This window comes from Gorilla gorilla, chromosome 7 (genome assembly GCF_029281585.2).
Source record: "Gorilla gorilla gorilla isolate KB3781 chromosome 7, NHGRI_mGorGor1-v2.1_pri, whole genome shotgun sequence".
Lineage (NCBI taxonomy): Eukaryota > Metazoa > Chordata > Mammalia > Primates > Hominidae > Gorilla > Gorilla gorilla.
Window position 1 is genome coordinate 21,448,756 of NC_073231.2, and position 19,715 is coordinate 21,468,470.

The following is a 19,715-nucleotide window of genomic DNA, read 5'->3' on the forward strand; positions in this document are numbered from 1 at the left end:
AATCCATCTTTCATTCATTTTATTAAACAAAAGCAACACCCACTAAGCTCTGCCAAATAAGCTATTAGGCTTCCAGTGAGGCTGCTGAGAGACAATGGCTTTAAGATTCTTTGAAGCCCTAAGTGGCTGTTTTTCTTACTCGACAGCACTCTGAGGCTCTGCCTTGGATCTTCCAGAGGTGTTAACAAAGGACCTTCTAGCCCATGCTGGGTTTGAACTTTGCTTTTAGAGATGTTTCTTAATTTGAGAATCTTAGGGAAGCTAGGAATGAGAGATAAATTTATTTTCAAATCCAGGAAATCTCATCTTTTATATTTAGCAGTTCTTTAATTTCTCTCTTTTCTCACATTTTACTACAGCGAGCTAGAAATCAGGTGGCACCTTCTGCACTGCCTGGAAATCTCCTTAGCTAGATCATGCAATTCACTAGGTACATTTTCTGTTTTCCATATTATTGCATGCAGCAGTATTGGTAAACTTTCCACTAATAAAAAGTTCTCCTTCCAATGACCATCTGCTCAAAGGCCCACCAGGCTCCTCCTAACAGCCTCTTTGAGGCCCATTAGACCTTCATAATCTTCTGAGGGGACTTCCAGCCTATAGCTCTGCTTGGTCCCAAAGCTACTCCCATACTTTAGATTTTTGTTGTTGTTGTCATAGCAGCATTCCACTTCCAGGTACTTCATCCCTCTCCCCCTCATCTTTTTCTTCCTGTTATCTATGTTCTAGAGTCCTGAGTCCTTATTTTCAGATAAAAAATGTATTCAAAACCCATACTTCTATCTTTTGTAGTAATAGGGTTGGATATAAACTCATTTACCTTATTTGAAAATACAAACCGACAAGTTTACTTGTTTTCATTTCAGATAAGTTCCGGGATATAGTACCATTATGAAAAATCAAGTTTGATGCATTTCTTAGATTATTTTGTGGGTTGTACCTGCTACTGAGTTCAAAATAAAGCAGATTGGGTCAGAATTATTGATTTAAATTCAAGGATATTACAAATACTCTCTCATGTTGGTTTTATTGTTTCTAAATAGCTTGTTATATTCACATACATATCACTGATTCCTTCAGATAAAAGTAATTTTAAGATAAAGATGAGCCATCGTTTGAAATGAACAAGCTGATTAGAAAACTTAATTTTTTCTAGAGGTCATGTATTCGCCTGGCTCAAAATTCAAAAAGTATAAAGGAGTATAGAGTGAAAATCTCCGTGTCACTTCTTTTTCCCTTGCAGCTTAATTTTTTTTCCTCATTAGCATCTAAAGTTATTTGTTCGGGTTTGTGTATATATAATTCCTGAGCTGTTTTGTTCATCTACAAGAAAATATATATAGTATTGTATTTTCCCCCTTTTTTATATGAATGGTAGCATATTTTGCCCTTCCTTTTTTTTTTGGTAGGGGGGTCACTAAATGATACGGTTTTGGAAAGTTTTTCATGTTAGTACTAAGGCACTTCCTCATTATTCCTTATAGCCACAAAGTATTTGTTTTATGGTTGTATTATAATGTCTTTAGCAAGCCTGACAGGTATTTTCATGTTTTCTAATCATCCCTCAGAAGCCCATCCAACTTCATTGCCGTCAGTGCTGCTCCAGTAAATAATCTTTAAAATAATATTTTACCCAAATGTGAGTTTATTTGTTGGATAAATTCTAGAAGTGTAATGCACATTTGAAGTTTTGACAAATGCTGCAAAATTGCCCTCCAGAGTAGTTGTACCAGTTTCTGTTCCTATACAATCCCTATTTTCCCCAGGCTGGAGTGCAGTGGCGCAATCTCAGCTCACTGCAAGCTCGGCCTCCCGGGTTCATGCCATCCTCCTGCTTCAGCCTCCCGAGTAGCTGGGACTACAGGCGCCCACCACTACGCCCAGCTAATTTTTTGTATTTTTAGTAGAGACAGGGTTTCACCGTGTTAGCCAGGATGGTCTCGATCCCCTGACCTTGCGATCCACCTGCCTCAGCCTCCCAAAGTGCTGGGATTACAGGCGTGTATTAGGGTTTTATAACTTGTTTTGCTTTATCAAAGGACTAATATTTCTGTACCTTCCTTTTTCAGGCTTTTTTTCTTTCTACTCTGGCTTATTTTTCCATATACATTTTAGTGTCATTCATATACATTTAAAAAAAAATGTTTTCTTCCCACAAAATTTCCAACTCAGGTTATGTCATTAAATGAAATAATAGTACTCTCATAAAAAATTAATACATTTTGAAACATTTTTCAATGTAAAGGGAAGCATTTTAGTAGCATTACATTAATATTTAAAACATAAGTGTAAGTCCCTTATCCTTTACACTAGAGTGCCTGATCCATATAAACTCACTGTATTATTCATATATTATATTTAGATGATTCTCAGTCTGCATCTAGGTCTGAATTACTCTAATGCTTTTTAGAGTAATATAATGATCTGGTTCTCTCTAAAATTTGCTAAAGGGAAAAAATGTTAAATGTAAAATATTTGTTATCTTGCAAAAATAAATACTTACTATATTGTTCTGTGATTGAATCCAAAGTACATAATGCTGTGTGACTCTAATATACATGCATGTTTATATATATGCATCTGTTTTTAATATTTCAACATTTTAGAAGCTCATCTGCATACTTAATTTTACTTCAAAATTTTCTAGAAAAGCAGTCTTGACTTTCAGTCAGATTTTGACAAATACAGAGAAAGCTGTTAGCCTCTACTTGAATAAATGTCCTGGATTAAATATTGCTCTGCATTCCCTCTATGGAGATACTGATTGATACCAGTGGAGTGCTGAAAACTCAAAAATGGCCTGTCTATCCACTTCTACTCTGTCCAGCTGAATTGCGTGCTTTCTAAAGCACTCATCATCTTCTTTGTAGAAACCACAATTCTACAATTCTTTTTTTTTGGAGGGGGGGGGTCATATTTTACCACTTTATATAATATTTAATTCCATTATATAATTTAATAAATATCACCTGCCATTATAACATTTCATCTATATAGTACTTGACCTTTGTTATTTAGAACAATTTAGAAACAATTTGACATGTTTTATCCATAAAATCTAATGTAATGATTTTCTCTTTTTCTCTTCAGTCTATACAGTAACCCAAGTGGGATGTCTCCTTATGCTTCTCAGGGTTTTCCATTTCTTCCTCCATATCCTCCACAAGAAGCAAACAGGAGTATCACTTCTTTATCTGTTGCTGACACTGTTTCTTCTTCAACAACAAGTCATACCACAGCCAAGCCTGCCGCTCCTTCATTTGGTGTCCTTTCAAATCTGCCATTACCCATTCCCACAATGGATGCTTCAATACCGGTTGGTATCGTCAGCTATCTATATTTTGTGCCACTGAAACATTCATTCAATCAACACACCTTTATTACATGCCTCTGTGTGCCACATAATAAGTTAGACACAAAATATGAAAAGATTAAATCACATTTTTCAATTCAAGTAACAGGTAACCAACAAATAATAATTTTAAATATGGAGCTTTTAATTCTAGTGTAGTAGAAGGGACAGAGTTTTGGTAGAGACACAGCTAGGGGAATGGTCAGTGCTCCTAGGGACCAAGGTAGAACTAGTAGGTTGCCTTTACAAAAAATGTGATTCTGGTTTTTTTCACCACTTTCTTAGTGCCTCAAATATACTGATGAACATAGTGGGTACTCTTTAAAAATGAGGCAGCTAAACAAATGGATGCATTTATGCTTGAGGCCAGATTTTGAAAGATCATTATTAATTTGCCAGAATAACAAGGGGATACATAAGGCATTCTTTGAGAGGCAGTAACATTGTCAAAGACATTGAGGTAGAAACCGGATGGCATTTTTGTGAAGCTGCTTGTAGTAGATCTCTCTGGCTGCCATATAGGGTGTGGGCAAAGGCAGAAGAATGATCATGTGGGAGCAGCAGGTGTCACATTATGATGGGTCTGCTAACATACGCTGAGGGCTGCAAGTGTTCCATTGGTTTAAAAGCTTGTATATTCTTAAGCTGGTAACTGTTGCTATGTGGAATGTTCCTGAGGGAGAGACTAATACTTAGGGCATGAAACATTTAAAGGGGTATAAAACCTTTCAATTAAAACCCTCAGTGAATATCACCCATAGCATTACTCAAGTATAAAACCATAGTATATCCAACATTACTAATTTCAGAGTTTATAATCATTTAGAAGATACAGACCTAAGTGGACTTGGTTTTTCCAAAACCTTTCATTTATTGTGTTAATGAGTGTTATGAACAAATTACAGTTAATAGTGTGAACAAAATTACAAGAGGACTTTTCAGGAGTCCTCAAGGATAAAAAGTCATATATATTCAAACAGTGGCTACTCGGTTGCTCATCTACCCTACCGTCTCATATGACTGAGGCATGTAACTATTCAGACTGTTGCTAAATTATTGCTTTTCTATATTTAATGCCTTTCACTTGAGAGAAACATATTCATATATACCAATGAAATCTACAGCCGTGTACTTAGACAAGAAAGAGAACTACCAGTTCTCTACCTAACACAGGTACTCACATGGCCCTCACCAAAAAAAAAGTAATCCTATGTATACGACGCTGAAAAAAAGACAGACTGAAGGAAGAACGGGAGACTAAGGCAGTGTGAGATGTGAAGATGAAAATATGATAATGCAAACAGTTATGGGATATAGTACATTAAAGATTACATTTATTAGTAATTGAGAGCAGTCAAAAATAATGGCTGAAATTTAATATCATTTAAAACTTTTCTTTAGACAAGCCAAAATGGTTTTGGTTACAAGATGCCAGATGTCCCTGATGCATTTCCAGAACTCTCAGAACTAAGGTAAACCTGGAAAGTAAAGTTGGTCACATTGTCTGTTTTATTTGTAAGCATAAACCAGATCATTATTTCATATCCATATAAATTAAAGTTTAAAATCTTCACTAATCCTAAACAGTATTGTAGTTGCCTTAGTGGGATTTAAAAATCAGTTTTAGGTCCTATAGGTTACATTTATTGAGTGACTGGTACATACTCAGGGACTTTTATAGGATTTTTATAATGATATAATAGTTACCAAGATAACAAAATCCTTTCTCTCATGTGGCCTGCATTCTTTGAAAAATACTTTTGAATACATTGTTCCTGACAATTTCAAAATATATCTTGGCCTATTTTAGATCTTCCATTGTTCCCTTAGTAGATAAACTTTACATATAGAGAAATAAAGTTATAAAGTATTAGGTGTTTTTACAGAGCCAAACTTTTTTTCAAATTTATAGCAGAAAAGTTTATAATCAAATTTAAGGTGCCATTTTTCATGGAACTTTGCTTCTCTAAAATGTTTCATGAAGAAAATGGTTTTTTGCCATTCCGTTTTGGGAAGCACTGCACCCTTTATACCCCCATTGAGAGTTCATGATACTCATAAGGCTCTTATTACTAATAAGACTACTGAATGCAGTTAAACTTTTTCTTTATTTTTTTGCAGTCCTTTTTGTCTTTAGGATATATCTCATCAAATATGTACAGCAAAGTACCCATGAGAAATTTTATAGTTTAAAAAGAGTTTAAATTTATTTGCACCAGTGTTTTACAGTCATTTTAAGGAAATAGTGATTTCTTGTCTTCTGTAATAATAATGCATATTTACAATATATTGCATACATTAAAAGTTAATATGCATTGTAATGCTCACAATAACCCCATAAGGTAGGAGTTCTTATTTAATAAGATTATCTTTTTTGCTTTAAATTTTTTTTAAATAATTGTTATGAAATCATCAAAAATACAAAAAAGGTGAAGAAACTAGTATAATGAGCCGCCACGTATCCATCATGTGGCAACAACAGCTATAAACCCTTTTGCTCACCATGCTTCATGCCTCTTCTATCCAGCTTTCTTGGAGGGCTGTAGGTATGAGTCACCATTATTTTAAAGCAAATCCCAGATAATACATCCTTTTTAACCCATCAGTTCTTCAGTAAATTTTTCTACCAGGTAAGGATTTTCTTTCCTTTTCTTTTAACCATAACCCCAGTCACCATCATCATCATACCTATCACAATTAATGGTAATTCTTTAATATTACCTTATTTCTCCAGTGTCTTAATAATTAATATTTTTGTGGGCAGTTTGTTTGAATCAGGATTCAAAACAAGTTCCACCTATTGCATTTGGATAGTGGATCTCTTAAGTTCCTTTTAATAATGAACCATTTCTCCCCAACTTTTCTCTTTTATACACACACACACACACACACACACAGACATATACATATGTGTATTTACATATGTTCGTATACATGTACACAAATATGGGAATAAATACATGTCCATGTACATACATCCATGCATGTATATTAGACATAGTGTGTGTTTATTAAATTGGTTATTTGTCCTATAAAATTTTCCATATCCTGTTTTTTCCTTAGTGCCTCCTTGTGGTACCATTGAAGATGTTTCTCTATTTCCCATAGTTTATGCTGCTGGTGGCTAGAAGTAGACAAGGTTCAATTCTTTTGCCAATACTTATGTCATAATTAGTGCATGCTTCCTTTTACATCCTATGAGGCAGCAGTGAGGTCTGGTTGCCCTTTTTTTAGTGACATTAAGATTATATCAGGTTAAAGCACCTGAAATCATTGACCATCATTAATATAGCAAGGGTCGTAAATATGATTTAATGATTTTATCATTACCACCAGAATTTATTAACCAGAATTACTCTATGAAGAACTTGACTTAATCAACTACATATTTAGTTATACTGAAACATACTTCATACAGGACCAAGAAAAATGCTTAAATTTTTCCCCTTATATTATCACCTTTCACAATAATGAGTTGCTGCACTATCCGTCTCCAAAAGTTGCTCTGATGGGTGAGAAACTCAAGTTGCCTTCTGTATCGTTTTTGGCAAAGTGAAGATGCTGTGGGCTCATCATGAACATTTCTTCTCCCAGACCTAGAGTCAGCCATTTCTCTGAAGGGTGCTTGTTCTTTTCCAAAATAACAATACCAGTATTGTTACTAAGATTATTGAATGCAGGTTAAATTTTTGTTTTTGTTTTTTACAGTTCTGTTGTCTTTAGGATATGACATGCCAGAATATACTATTGTTTTTTCAATCTCTTCAAATAATTTTTCTCTGGGTGTTGATATAACTTAGAATATACAGGTTTATTTATTTTCAAAGCAGTCCATTTTCCCTGAATTTTAAAGACTGCTTTTTCTTTTCTTCTTTATTTTAAAATTATCCAACGTTTTTATATGGCTCCATAGTCAAAACTAAGATACGTTCAGAAAAGTTTTGCTTCCATCCATATCTGCTCCACCTAGTTCTTTCACCCTACAGATACCCATTTTTGTTTTTGGTTTAGCCCTCCATTATTTCTTTTCTTTAAATATTTTATGAATATCTGTACACACATATACATAAACACACATAAACATATCTATAACTCTTACTGTGACAGCCACACATCTGTAAGCTAAATAGTCACAGAGATTAAAACGGAGTTGTTGTGACTGCTTATGCGCCGTGTCTTACTGGTCCTACAGTAACTGACGTTATACATTAGCAGAGACTGTTTATCTTGTAGAGTCTTGGGAGATTTTACTGGCTACATTTTGGCCAACACATCCTTGGAATCATGCACTGACCTGGTCTAAAGCTGACTAGAGGAAAAAGCCAAAATGTTACAGTAACTACTCTGGCCTCTTTTCAGCTCTGTTTCCCCTCTCATCAATACATACAATGAAATGACTAGGAAGAAATTCTTCTCATGCTACCTTGTCTGTGAACTTGTACTTGTCTGAATTTACTATAGTACTAGTGTGTTCAACATTATGCTTGGAAGAAATAAATAGCTTAAATTTTACATATCAGTAAGTCTGGTTCCTATCAGGGAAATTTAAGAAATAAGTGATATTCTCAAGCAATTAAGTTAAACAGAATTAAGAACAAGAAAAAAATAGTTAACTATATTACTGCTGTCCTATTTTAAGAAACCTAAGCTGAATAAGCTCCTTAGTTTCATACATTGTTCTTTACCTGACTTAAGTTGACTTTATTTTTAATTTCAGGTCACTGTATAACTGTGAACACTTCCCCACGGTTGTGATTTTTAAAGAAAGTAGATATATCGATATATCCATTGGACCAGAATTTACTTTTACAGATTCTGTCAAGAATATATTACAGACTGCTGTATGTTCCATTGTGGTTGATGTTTTATATGATTTTAAGGTTAAAACTGGCAGCCTTAGGTGTATATGTAAAAATTATTTAGAACCCTATCAACTAACTAAAGCTGAAAAATTGTAAATAGTTGTCATGGAGAAAAACTTGATGTCTGATATTTATTAACATTTTTTCTTTTGTGTTTCTAGTGTGTCACAACTCACAGATATGAATGAACAAGAGGAGGTGTTACTAGAACAGTTTCTGACTTTGCCTCAACTAAAACAAATTATTACCGACAAAGATGACTTAGTAAAAAGTATTGAGGAACTAGCAAGTATGTTTTCCCTCTCCTGAGCGCACATTTCCTGAAAAAAATCTGATCTTTACCTAGAAGTAAACTAGAGATTTATCTTACAGGAAAAAATCTCCTTTTGGAGCCCAGCTTGGAAGCCAAAAGGCAAACTGTTTTAGATAAGGTGAGTTAGTGATAATTTTGAAGAAATTTATATAATTTAAAAATAGAATAAAACATCCTTTTCATTTTCTCTTTTAGTATGAATTACTTACACAGATGAAGTCCACTTTCGAAAAGAAGATGCAAAGGCAGCATGAACTTAGTGAGGTAAGACTCTTTAGTTTTTTCCCTTTGCCATAGATTTTTTGTTTTAATCTTATGTGCATGAGTCCTGATCTCACTTTCATTATCATCAGAAACCATTTATGAGGTATCTGACCTTATAAGACATGATACCTTTAAACGTGGATGAACAGCTCTCAGTGATGAGGCATCATACATTATTTGTGCTCATATAAGAGCGTATTTGTTTCTAAAACAGAAAATTATGACAGGCCCTGACACATAACTTTTCTGGGTAAGTTATGAAACCATTGTAACCCTTGTAGTGAAACCTAGCAATAACAACAAAAACTTTCGACTCACTTGTAAGCTTATCTACAAATACCTTTAATGAAAAGTTCGCAAATTAAAAAGAATAATATATGAAAAATATATAGTATTATCTGCTACAAATAAGTTTTATGCTAGAAATCCAGTTATGTGAAAATCAAAAGAATTTTATAAAATTCAACCTATATTTCTGAAAAAAAGGAATCTTTAAAAATGAAAAGGAAACAGAGGACATAATCTTTGTATCATACCAATAACAACCTCATAGTTAATATTCTATTTCCTGTAAAATTAGGAATTTTGGGTAAAGTCAATGAAATAAAACATAAAATAGATATAAACCAACAACAGCAAAAAAGATGGTAAAGGAGAATATAAATTTATAATGAATTTCAGATAATATGGTCATTTGTCAGAATAAAGAAATAATAGCTAACATTGAGCAATTAATATGTCTTGCACCGCATGAAGCTATTTACATATATTGGGCCATTATTACACCAAATCCTATGAAATAGGTATTGTTACTTTTTCCCATTTTACATTTTACAGATAGGGAAACTGAGGCACAGGGAGATTAAATAAATTTCTTGAGGTCATACAAGTAGAAACATTAGTTAGGAGTCTAACCTAAGCAGTCCTCCTCCACAGAAAATCTGTGAGACTCAACTGAAGTACTGTTAGATATATATTGGACCTTAGTAAATGTTGAAGAAGCTTTCATAGTACTCAACATCATTCTTTATACAAACTCTTAGTAAACTAAAAATAGAAATTTCTTATTTGAAAAAGAATACTAGAAACCAGCAGTAAACCTCACAATTACTACACATTTCTAGGATCCCATTAATGTTAGGAATAAGAGAGTAATGCCTCATGATCACTGCTGTTTAACGTTGTTTGGGAGGTTTTGAGTACTGCAAGACCAAAAAAAAGTGGTATAACATAAAAAGAAGAAATGAAACAGTTGTTTACCAAAAATAAACAATCAAAAATTCTAGAGAACTGAGAAATTTTTTCCTGTTTGCTCCAGCAATTACTACTGCAAAATGAAGTACGGAAAACAACTCATTTACCATAGGAACAAAATTGTAAAGTACTTAGAAGTAAACCCAATGAAGTAAGTTAGGAAACTTTATTGAATGCCATAAAAGAAGAGTTGAGTTTTGTATTTTCTAAGACTATTTAGAGCAGCATAGAATATTCATTGAATGAAAGATCCAGTATTAAAAAGATTTCATTCTCCCCAAAATAACTTAGAAATTGAATACAGTTCTTATCAAAATGCCAAGAGTATTTTTTTTTTAATCTTAACAGGTTTATTCTAAAGTTCATCTGAAACTTTATTTTTCAGATGGGTAAAAGTAGTCAGGAAGAGCTTGAACAAAAAGAAAAAATGAAAAAAACTCCCTTTCCCACTATCAGAATACACTGTAAATCCTCATTATTTAAAACAGTATAGTAGTTTTATAGGAAGAGAAAATTATTTCTATGGAACAGACTATGCAGTTCAAAAATAGACTTGTGTATGTGAATAATCAGTTGGAAAAATTTGAGGATTCAATAAATTATAAAATTGGTTATTTAGTATCCATTTAGAAAAAGGTTAGATCATTGTATCATACAATACACAGAGTTATTACCGATAAACTGCTTCAGTGGAAATCATAAAACGTCAACTAGCTTCTAGGATTTTTTTCTTTAAGATTATTGTGGGAAAAGCCTTTCTGAGCATAATAAAACAGATACGAGCATAAAGGAAAAACTCGACATATTTACCTCTACAGATTGAAAACTCAGATATATTAAAAAATCATGAAATCAAAATTGAAGTTAAAAAAAGGGTACAGATATTTTTAGCCTATACAACAATTACTAATGCCAATGGTCTATTGGAAAAGGAAACAACAGGAAACTGACAAAAGGAGAAATATAAATGTCCAATAAAGATTCTGCTTTAACAGTTATTCTGATCCTTAAACATTCATATAAGAATTGCTGGAAGTGACTCTTCAAACACTTAAAGACACACACACACACACACACAAAACAATGATTCCTAGGCTTCTTTCTAGATGTTCTCAGTCAAAATTTTCTGGGGATGATGAATCTTCTACGCTCTTACATATGGAAACCACTTCATTGACCATTGGTTCCGTGATGGAGGAATCTGTTCTGTTTCATTTCTACTGTATACCTAATATCTGTTTCAGTGGTTGGCACATAATAGGTACTCAATAAATATTTAATGAATAAATAACTGGAAACTTTTGAAAATATGTTCAGCTTTACTGTAATTTTTTTAAAAGCCAAATAAAACATCCATGTGAGCCATATTTGTGAAGATAGATAACCAATTTTGGCAAGGGCAATGAGAAAATGGTGCATTACAGTTCATTTTTGTTTATGATGAGTCACAAAGAGATACTACCGCACATGCATTAGGATGGCCATTATTTTTTTTTTCTTACTCTGTCACCCAGGCTGGAGTGCAGTGCCGCAGTTACAGCTCACTGCAGCCTTGACCTCCCAGGCTCAAGCGATCCTCCCAACTCATCCTCCCGAGTAGCCAAGGCTACAGGTGCGTGCCACCACACCTGGCTAATTTTTGTATTTTTTGTAGAGACGGGGTCTCGCTATGTTGCCCAGCCTGGTCATGAACTCCCAGGCTCAAGCCATCTGCCTGCCTCAGGCTCCCACAGTGCTGGGATTACAGGCATGAGCCACCACATCGAGCAGGATAGCTATTATTAAAAAATCATTTTAGTGCCTAGATTTAGGTCTTTGATCCATTTGGAATCAATTTTGTATTTAAGTAAGGTAAGGGTCCAACTTTGTTCCTTTGCTTGTCGATAATCCAGTTTTTTCCAGCACCATTTGTTGAAAAGACTCCTTTCCCCATTAACTGGACTGGGCTCCCTGGTTGAAAATCATTTGGCCATATGTGTGAGGGTTTATTTCTGGGCTGTCTATTCTGTTCCATTGTTCTTTATGTTTTTATGCCAGTACCACAGTTGTGATTACTGTAACTTTGTAGTAACTTGACATGAGGAAATATTAATCATCTTTAAGATTGTTTTGGCTATTTGGGGTCTCTTGAGATTCCGTATGAATTTTAGGATGGGTTTTTCTATTTTTGCAAATAATGCCATTGAGATTTTGATAGGGATTGCATTGAGTCTATAGGTTGCTTTGATTAGTAATGTCTTCTTAAGAATATTAAATCTTTCAACCCATAAACATGGGATGTCTTCCAGTAATTTATGTCTTCAATTTCTTATAGCAGTGTCTTACAGTTTTCTGTTTACCAGTCTTTCACTGCTTTAGTGAAATTTAATCCCATCATTTTTGCCTTATTCTATTGAAATGAGTCGTCAGGTTCAGCCCACACTCAACGGTGGGATTATGCAAGGGCAGGAATACTAGGAGGTGAGGTCATTAGTGGAGCGTCTCCTTAGCATATATCTACCACAGTGATTTAATTCGTAAATCCTTAGGAGAGAACAATGATTTTCCCAGTTTCTCTCATTTAATAGTTTGCAGTCAATAGATTAGTTTCTCTTGAGTTAGGTGTCTACCCCTATCCAAAAGCTAAGGACCTGGGTGGGGCATTATAAGACAGCAGATTTTCTCAAAAAGAGGCTATATAGGGCATATAATAAATTGCCTCTCCATACCACTACCTTACTTCCTTTTCCTGTGAGGAGTTCTTGTGAGTATCATAAATTAAAGTAGTGCCTGATTTTCTTTTTCAGAGCTGTAGTGCAAGTGCCCTTCAGGCAAGATTGAAAGTAGCTGCACATGAAGCTGAGGAAGAATCTGATAATATTGCAGAAGACTTCTTGGAGGGAAAGATGGAAATAGATGATTTTCTCAGTAGCTTCATGGAAAAGAGAACAGTATGTAATACTCGTCAGTTGAGGACAAGTATTGGATAAAGTCTGGTATTTTTATAGAGGAGGAGAAGCACTGGGTCTTAGCTATTTCTCTATTATGATATCATGCCCCTTTTTTTGTACAATATATTATTTACCTGAAAGGAAGGTTTCTATTCCTTGGGTGTGGACTTGGGCAAAAACTAGGTTCCTGGAACTTAAAACTTTGAAGGTCTGTCATAGGACTCTGGACAGCCACACACCTTAGCTATTCCCAGGGAACCCCAGGGGGGCAACTGCCATTGCTCTAAGATGTCCTTTTGATGTGACTTGAGATATAAATGAGAGTGAGGGCCTGTACGTGTGTCTATTTCCTGTCTGGTATGTCAGAGGAACAGTCCTGGTCAGAAGGGGGCTCTTCTGAGCAGAAATTGCTAATAAACTTTGTGCTGATCTGGAAAAAAAAAAAAAATTTTTTTTGACAGCATAGTATCAAATTACTTTAGCATACTCAGGAGTGAAAAACATTAGCACATGACTGTACTGGAGTTTTGAGTGCTGTGAGAGGAACCTGAAAAGCCTCTTGAGAATAATAGCAGCATCTTCCTATCACTTTAGACTTGCTTTTTCTGAGTATACAAGCAGGTAAATCAAATCGTTGTTTCAGAAATGGTAGTATCTGTATCATTCTGTAATACAGCTGATAAATCTAGTCCTAATAGTTGAAACAGACTCCTCAATGACTTGTTTTACCACTTGTTGAAAGAAAGAATAACGTACAGGGATTATAGAATACATTTTTAAAAACTGAGAAACAGTTTCTGTTATGTTCTGATATTTCTGTTGTATTTAAAGAAAAATCCAAAAAAGTCTGCTTAATAGTTTCTTGCCTTTTAATACAGTCCAAAATATTTACCTAATTTGTCTGAAATAATCACATTTTAAAAATAGTATTTTGTTAGTAAACTTTATGAAACATCTGTGAGACATACACACACACACACACCTTCCTGTTAAGGCAGATGGGGTGGATTTTATCATTCCCATTTTTCATGAGAGGAAATTGAAGTTTGGAGATGTTAGTGACTTACTTATGGTTATAGTGTTAGTAAGGCATTGATTTCTGCTCCATTATTCTTTAATGCTGTGTAACTGCCTTGAAGCTTTTATCTGTTAATCTTCCTGGTTAACAGTAGCAGAATTTACGTCCATATTTTTTAAACACAGATATTTAAAGTTAGATAATTGATATAAAGGATCAGTGTTTTTTACATTCTAAGAAGCTTGTAGGCGAAGGCTGTCTTCCAAGCAAGAGTGTTTTTTTTGTTTTTTTGGTTATTAAATTCTTAGCTGTCGTCAACATTAGCTATCTTCAACATTCAATTATTAGATTACTACCTAATTCAAAATGAATTGGTGTCATGTGGTCCTCTGCCCAGTCGACTGGGCTGAGGGAGTGGATTATGAGAAGGGAGCATGAGAGGTTCCCTAAAACAGGGACTGGGGTGCAGGAAAGAAGATGACAGGCATGTCTCATGTCCCATTCAAAGTATTATCTGCTCCTTGTAACATTAGTGCTAATGAAATGAATTTGCTCATAATTTGATAATTTTAGCTATTAGATTATCTTCAACATTCAAAACATAAAATAATGCCAACAAGTTAAAAGTTTCCTATCATACTGTTGGAAGTAAAGTAGTAGGCATATCTTTGTAAAAGTGACTGGTATTTTCAAAAATTTATTTTCTAGATTTGCCACTGTAGAAGAGCCAAGGAAGAGAAACTTCAGCAGGCAATAGCAATGCACAGCCAATTTCATGCTCCACTATAGGTAAATTGTATTTCAAGTTTGAGTCTCAAGGTTATTGCATCAGTGTTCTTTAAATAGACATGTTGTTAATGGTGCCTGTTCATCAGCCTTAAGCATAATTCTGTCATTATAGTTACTGTGCTATGTAACATAGAATGCTTTGTGTTATATAATAAGCATAATATAAACATATAACTAGTAGAAATCTTTTGGATATTTTCTATGATCTTGGCATGAATGAGATTTTTTTAACATTAGCTGCTAATATAGAATTGTAAGTTATAGTCAGTTCCTTTCTCTCACCTGGTGTGTAGAGTATACCTTATCATGTGGCTAACATTTCTCAGAAGGCTCCTTTGTCATTTCTTCCTTTAAAGTGAACTTCCAGCCAGTCTCTTTTTCTATCCCACACCACGATTACTCTAATAATTCGCCTGTCCCCATGACTTGAGGGTTCTCTTCCTATGCAGCACTGATAGAATGATCTTCCTAAAATACCACTTTTATGATAAAATTTGCTGTACTCCAGAACCTGTAATTAATCGCTAGTAATGACAGTATCCATGCCAAATTCTTCTGCTTTTAAGATTTCCGTAATCTTGCATATATTTCAGATCATCCATTTTAACTTTGCATTTTCCCCTTACATCGCGTTGTCCTATATGGCACATTCTTCCTTCTACCACGGTATCTTTGGCTGTGCTCGTACCTGATGTTAAGATGCCTTTCCTTTTCCTCTGCATCTGTTTTGTTTTAGGAATGATTTGTTTGCAAGAATAGTTCCCACCCCAACAAACTTAAGTAAAAGCTTATGTTATTTGGTAGGACAGGGATTTATTATAGAGTAAAAATGAAGGAAAGTACAGTCACCTGAGACTGAAAACAGCCACTCAGTGACCAAAACAGCTCTTCTCACACCTTTTTTGAGGCTGCTTTTTTGGTTGTTTCTTATTTCTGCATCTCTATTCTTTTTTAAAATTTTTTCTGGCCGAGCGCAGTGGCTCATGCCTGTAATCCCAGCACTTTGGGAGGCCGAGGCGGGTGGATCACAAGGTCAAGAGATCGAGACCATTCTGGCTAACACAGTGAAACCCCGTCTCTACTAAAAATACAAAAAAATATTAGCCGGGCATGGTGGCGGGCACCTATAGTCTCAGCTCCTCGGGAGGCTGAGGCAGGAGAATGGCATGAACCTGGGAGGCAGAGCTTGCAGTGAGCCAAGATCACGCCACTGCACTCCAGCCTGGGTGACAGAGCAAGACTCTGTCTCAAAAAAAAAAAAAAAAAATTTTTTTTTCTTACTAGCCCTTCACGTATTCCTGATTATATCATCTGACAGTTCAGACAGCCAATGGAGATAAACAAGAGTCCCTGGAGTTCTAGAACATTCCCTGGAAAAGTAACTGACCCAGTATGGGCAAGCTATCCATCCTACTGTAGTCAGTTTGGCCTGGAAATTGGTATCCTGTGGTCCTCTGCCCAGTTGACTGGGCTGAGGGAGTGGATTATGAGAAGAGAGCATGAGAGGTTCCCTAAAACAGGGACTAGGGTACAGGAAAAGAAATGACAGGCATTTCTCATGTCCAGTAAACTATTTCTGCTCCTTGTAACATTAGTGCTCACAATGAATTGTTTTATATGTTACTTTCCAAATCATACTATAAATTCCTTAAGGGTAGGGGCTGATTTTTGATACCAACTTTGCATATCTGCCAGCTTAAGAAGAAGTAGACACAGAGTAGTTGCTCATTTATATGAACATACTCGAATCCGTTCCTTACCTCTATTCCCTCATAGTCAAGTTATTTTATAGGCAAATCTTCTTTATTATTATTATGCTTTAAGTTCTGGGATACATGTGCAGAACGTACAGGTTTTTTACATAGGTATACATGTGCCATGGTGGTTTGCTGCACCCATCAGCCTGCCATCGACCTCAGGTATTTCTTCTAATGCTATTCCTCTCCTTGCCCCCAACTCCCCAACAGGCTCCAGTGTGTGATATTCCCTCCTTGTGCCCATATGTTCTCATTGTTCGATTCCCACTTATGAGTGAGAACATGCATTAGTTGGTTTTCTGTTCCTGTATTAGTTTCCTGAGAATGATGGTTTCCAGCTTCGTCCATGTCCCTGCAAAGGACATGAACTCATTCTTTTTTTATGGCTGCATAGTATTCCATGGTGTATATGTGCCACATTTTCTTTATCCATTCTATCATTGATGAGCATTTGGGTTGGTTCCAAGTCTTTGCTATTGTGAATAGTGCTGAAATAAACATACGTGTGCATGCGCCTTTATAGGAGAATGATGTATAATCCTTTGGGTATATACCCAGTAGTGGGATCTGGGTCAAATGGTATTTCCAGTTCTAGATCCTTGAGGAATCGCCACACTGGTCTTCCGTAATGGTTGAACTAATTTACACTGCCACCAACAGAGTAAAGGTGTTCCTATTTCTCCACATCCTCTCCAGCATCTGTTGTTTCCTAACTTTTTAATAATTGCCATTCTAAGTGGTGTGAGATGGTATCTCATTGTGGTTTTGATTTGCATGTCTCTAGTGACCAGTGATGATGAGCTTTTTTTCATGTTGGTTGGCTGCATAAATGTCTTATGAAACTGTTCATATCCTTAGCCCACTTTTTGATGGGGTTGTTTTTTTCTTGTAAATTTAAGTTCCTTGTAGATTCTGGATATTAGCCCTTTGTCAGATGGATAGATTCCAGAAATTTTCCCCATTCTGTAGGTGGCCTGTTGATTCTGATGATAGTTTCTTTGCTGTGCATAAGGTCTTTAGTTTTATTAGATCTCATTTGTCCATTTTGGCTTTTGTTGCCGTTGTTCTTGGTGTTTTATGCATGAAGTCTTTGCCCATGCCCATGTCCTGAATGGTATTGCCTAGGTTTTCTTCTAGGGTTTTTATGGTTTTAGGTCTTAACGTTTAAATCTTTAATCCATCTTGAGTTAATTTTTGTATAAGGTTAGGAAGGGGTCCATTTTTAGTTTTCTGCGTATGGCTAGCCAGTTTTCCCAACACCATTTATTAAATAGGGAATCCTTCCCCCATTGCTTTTGTCAGGTTTGTCAAAGATCAGATGGTTGTAGATGTGTGGTGTTATTTCTGAGGCCTCTGTTCTGTTCCATTGGTCTGTATGTCTGTTTTGGTACCAGTACCGTGCTGTTTTGGTTACTGTAGCCTTGTAGTATAGTTTGAAGTCAGGTAGCATGATGCCTCCTGCCAGCTTTGTTCTTTTTGCTTAGGATTGTCTTGGCTATATGGGCTTTTTCTTGGTTCCATATAAAATTTAAAGTATTTTTTCTAATTCTGTGAAGAAATTCAATGGTAGCTCGATGGGAACAGCATAGAATCTATAAATTACTTTGGTCAGTATGGCCGTTATCACTATATTGATTCTTTCTATCCATGAGCATGGAATGTTTTTCCATTTGTTTGTGTCCTCTCTTATTTCCTTGAGCAGTGGTTTGTAGTTCTCCTTGAAGAGGTCCTTCATATCCCTTGTAAGTTGGATTCCTAGGTATTTTATTCTCTTTGAAGCAATTGTGAATGGGAGTTCACTCATGATTTGGCTGTTTGTCTATTATTGGTATATAGGAATGCTTGTGATTTTTGCACATTGATTTTGTATCCTGAGACCTTGCTGAAGTTGCTTATCAGCTTAAGGAGGTTTTGGGCTGAGACAGTGGGGTTTCCTAAATACACAATCAGGTCATCTGCAAACAGAGAAAAATTGACTTCCTGTTTTCCTATTTGAATACCTTTATTTCTTTTTCTTGCCTGATTGCACTGGCCAGAACTTCCAGTACTATGTTGAATAGGAGTTGTCTTGTGCCAGTTTTCAAAGGCAATGCTTCCAGCTTTTGCCCATTCAGTATGACATTGGCTGTGGGTTTGTCATAAATAGCTCTTACTATTTTCAGATACATTCCATCATTACTTAGTTTATTGAGTGTTTTTAGCATGAAGGGGTGTTGAATTTTATCGAAGGCCTTTTCTGCATCTATGAGATAATTGTGATTTTTGTCATTGGCTCTGTTTATGTCATGGATTACGTTTATTGATTTGCGTATGTTGAACCAGCCTTGCATCCCAGGGATGAAGCCAACTTGATCGTGGTGGATAAGCTTTTTAATGCGTTGCTGGATTCAGTTTGCCAGTACATTAATGAGGATTTTCGCATTGATGTTCATCAGGGATATTGGCCTGAAATTTTCTTTTGTTGTTGTGTCTTAGCCAGGTTTTAGTATCAGGATGATGCTGGCCTCATACAATCAGTTAGGGAGGAGTCCCTCTTTTTCTGTTGTTTGGAATAGTTTTAGAAGGAATGGTACCAGCTTCTCTTTGTACCTCTGGTAGAATTTGGCTATGAATCAGTCTGGTACTGGGCTTTTTTTGGTTGGTGGGCTATTACTGCCTCGGTTTCAGAACTTGTTATTTGTCTATTCAGGGATTTGACTTCTTCCTGGTTGGGAGGATGTATGTGTCCAGGAATTTATCCATTTCTTCTAGATTTTCTAGTTTGTGTAGAGGTGTTTATAGTATTCTCTGATGGTAGGCTGTATTTCTGTGGGATCGGTGGTGATCTTTTTTTTGTTGTTGTTGTTTTGTGATGGACTCTCATTCTGTTGCCCAGGCTGGAGTGCATTGGTGTGATCTCGGCTCACTGCAGCCTCCGCCTCCCAGGTTTAAGCAGTTCTCTGCCTCAGCCTCCCAAGTAGCTGGGATTATAGGCATGTGCCATCACACCTGGCTAATTTTTGTATTTTTAGTAGAGATGGGGTTTCACCATGTTGGCCAGGCTAGTCTTGAACTCCTGACCTCAGGTGATCCACCCACCTCAGCGTCCCAAAGTGCTGGGATTACAGGTGTGAGCCACCACGCCCGTACGATCTCCCCTTTATCATTTTTTATTTTGTCTATTTGATTCTTCTCTC

General features: G+C 35.7%; 1 protein-coding gene across 9 annotated transcripts in view; it reads left to right on the forward strand.

Moving 5' to 3' along the window:
• VPS37A (VPS37A subunit of ESCRT-I) overlaps positions 1-19,715 on the forward strand; it is a 58,800-nt gene that overhangs the window by 24,804 nt on the left and 14,281 nt on the right. For 6 of the 9 annotated variants that reach the window (XR_008667968.2, XR_008667971.2, XR_008667967.2 and 3 more), the window contains exons 5-11: positions 3,091-3,316; positions 4,754-4,824; positions 8,376-8,503; positions 8,587-8,645; positions 8,723-8,791; positions 12,832-12,975; positions 14,702-14,782. Coding sequence is in view for 5 of the 9 variants with exons in the window: in XM_004046693.5 (XP_004046741.3) it covers positions 3,091-3,316; positions 4,754-4,824; positions 8,376-8,503; positions 8,587-8,645; positions 8,723-8,791; positions 12,832-12,975; positions 14,702-14,782 (778 nt within the window). In the remaining 4 variants the exon portion in view is untranslated. The remainder of the gene's footprint in view (positions 1-3,090; positions 3,317-4,753; positions 4,825-8,375; positions 8,504-8,586; positions 8,646-8,722; positions 8,792-12,831; positions 12,976-14,701; positions 14,783-19,715) is intronic. The other 3 variants (XM_055349139.2, XM_063709078.1, XM_063709077.1) reach the window with 1 other exon arrangement.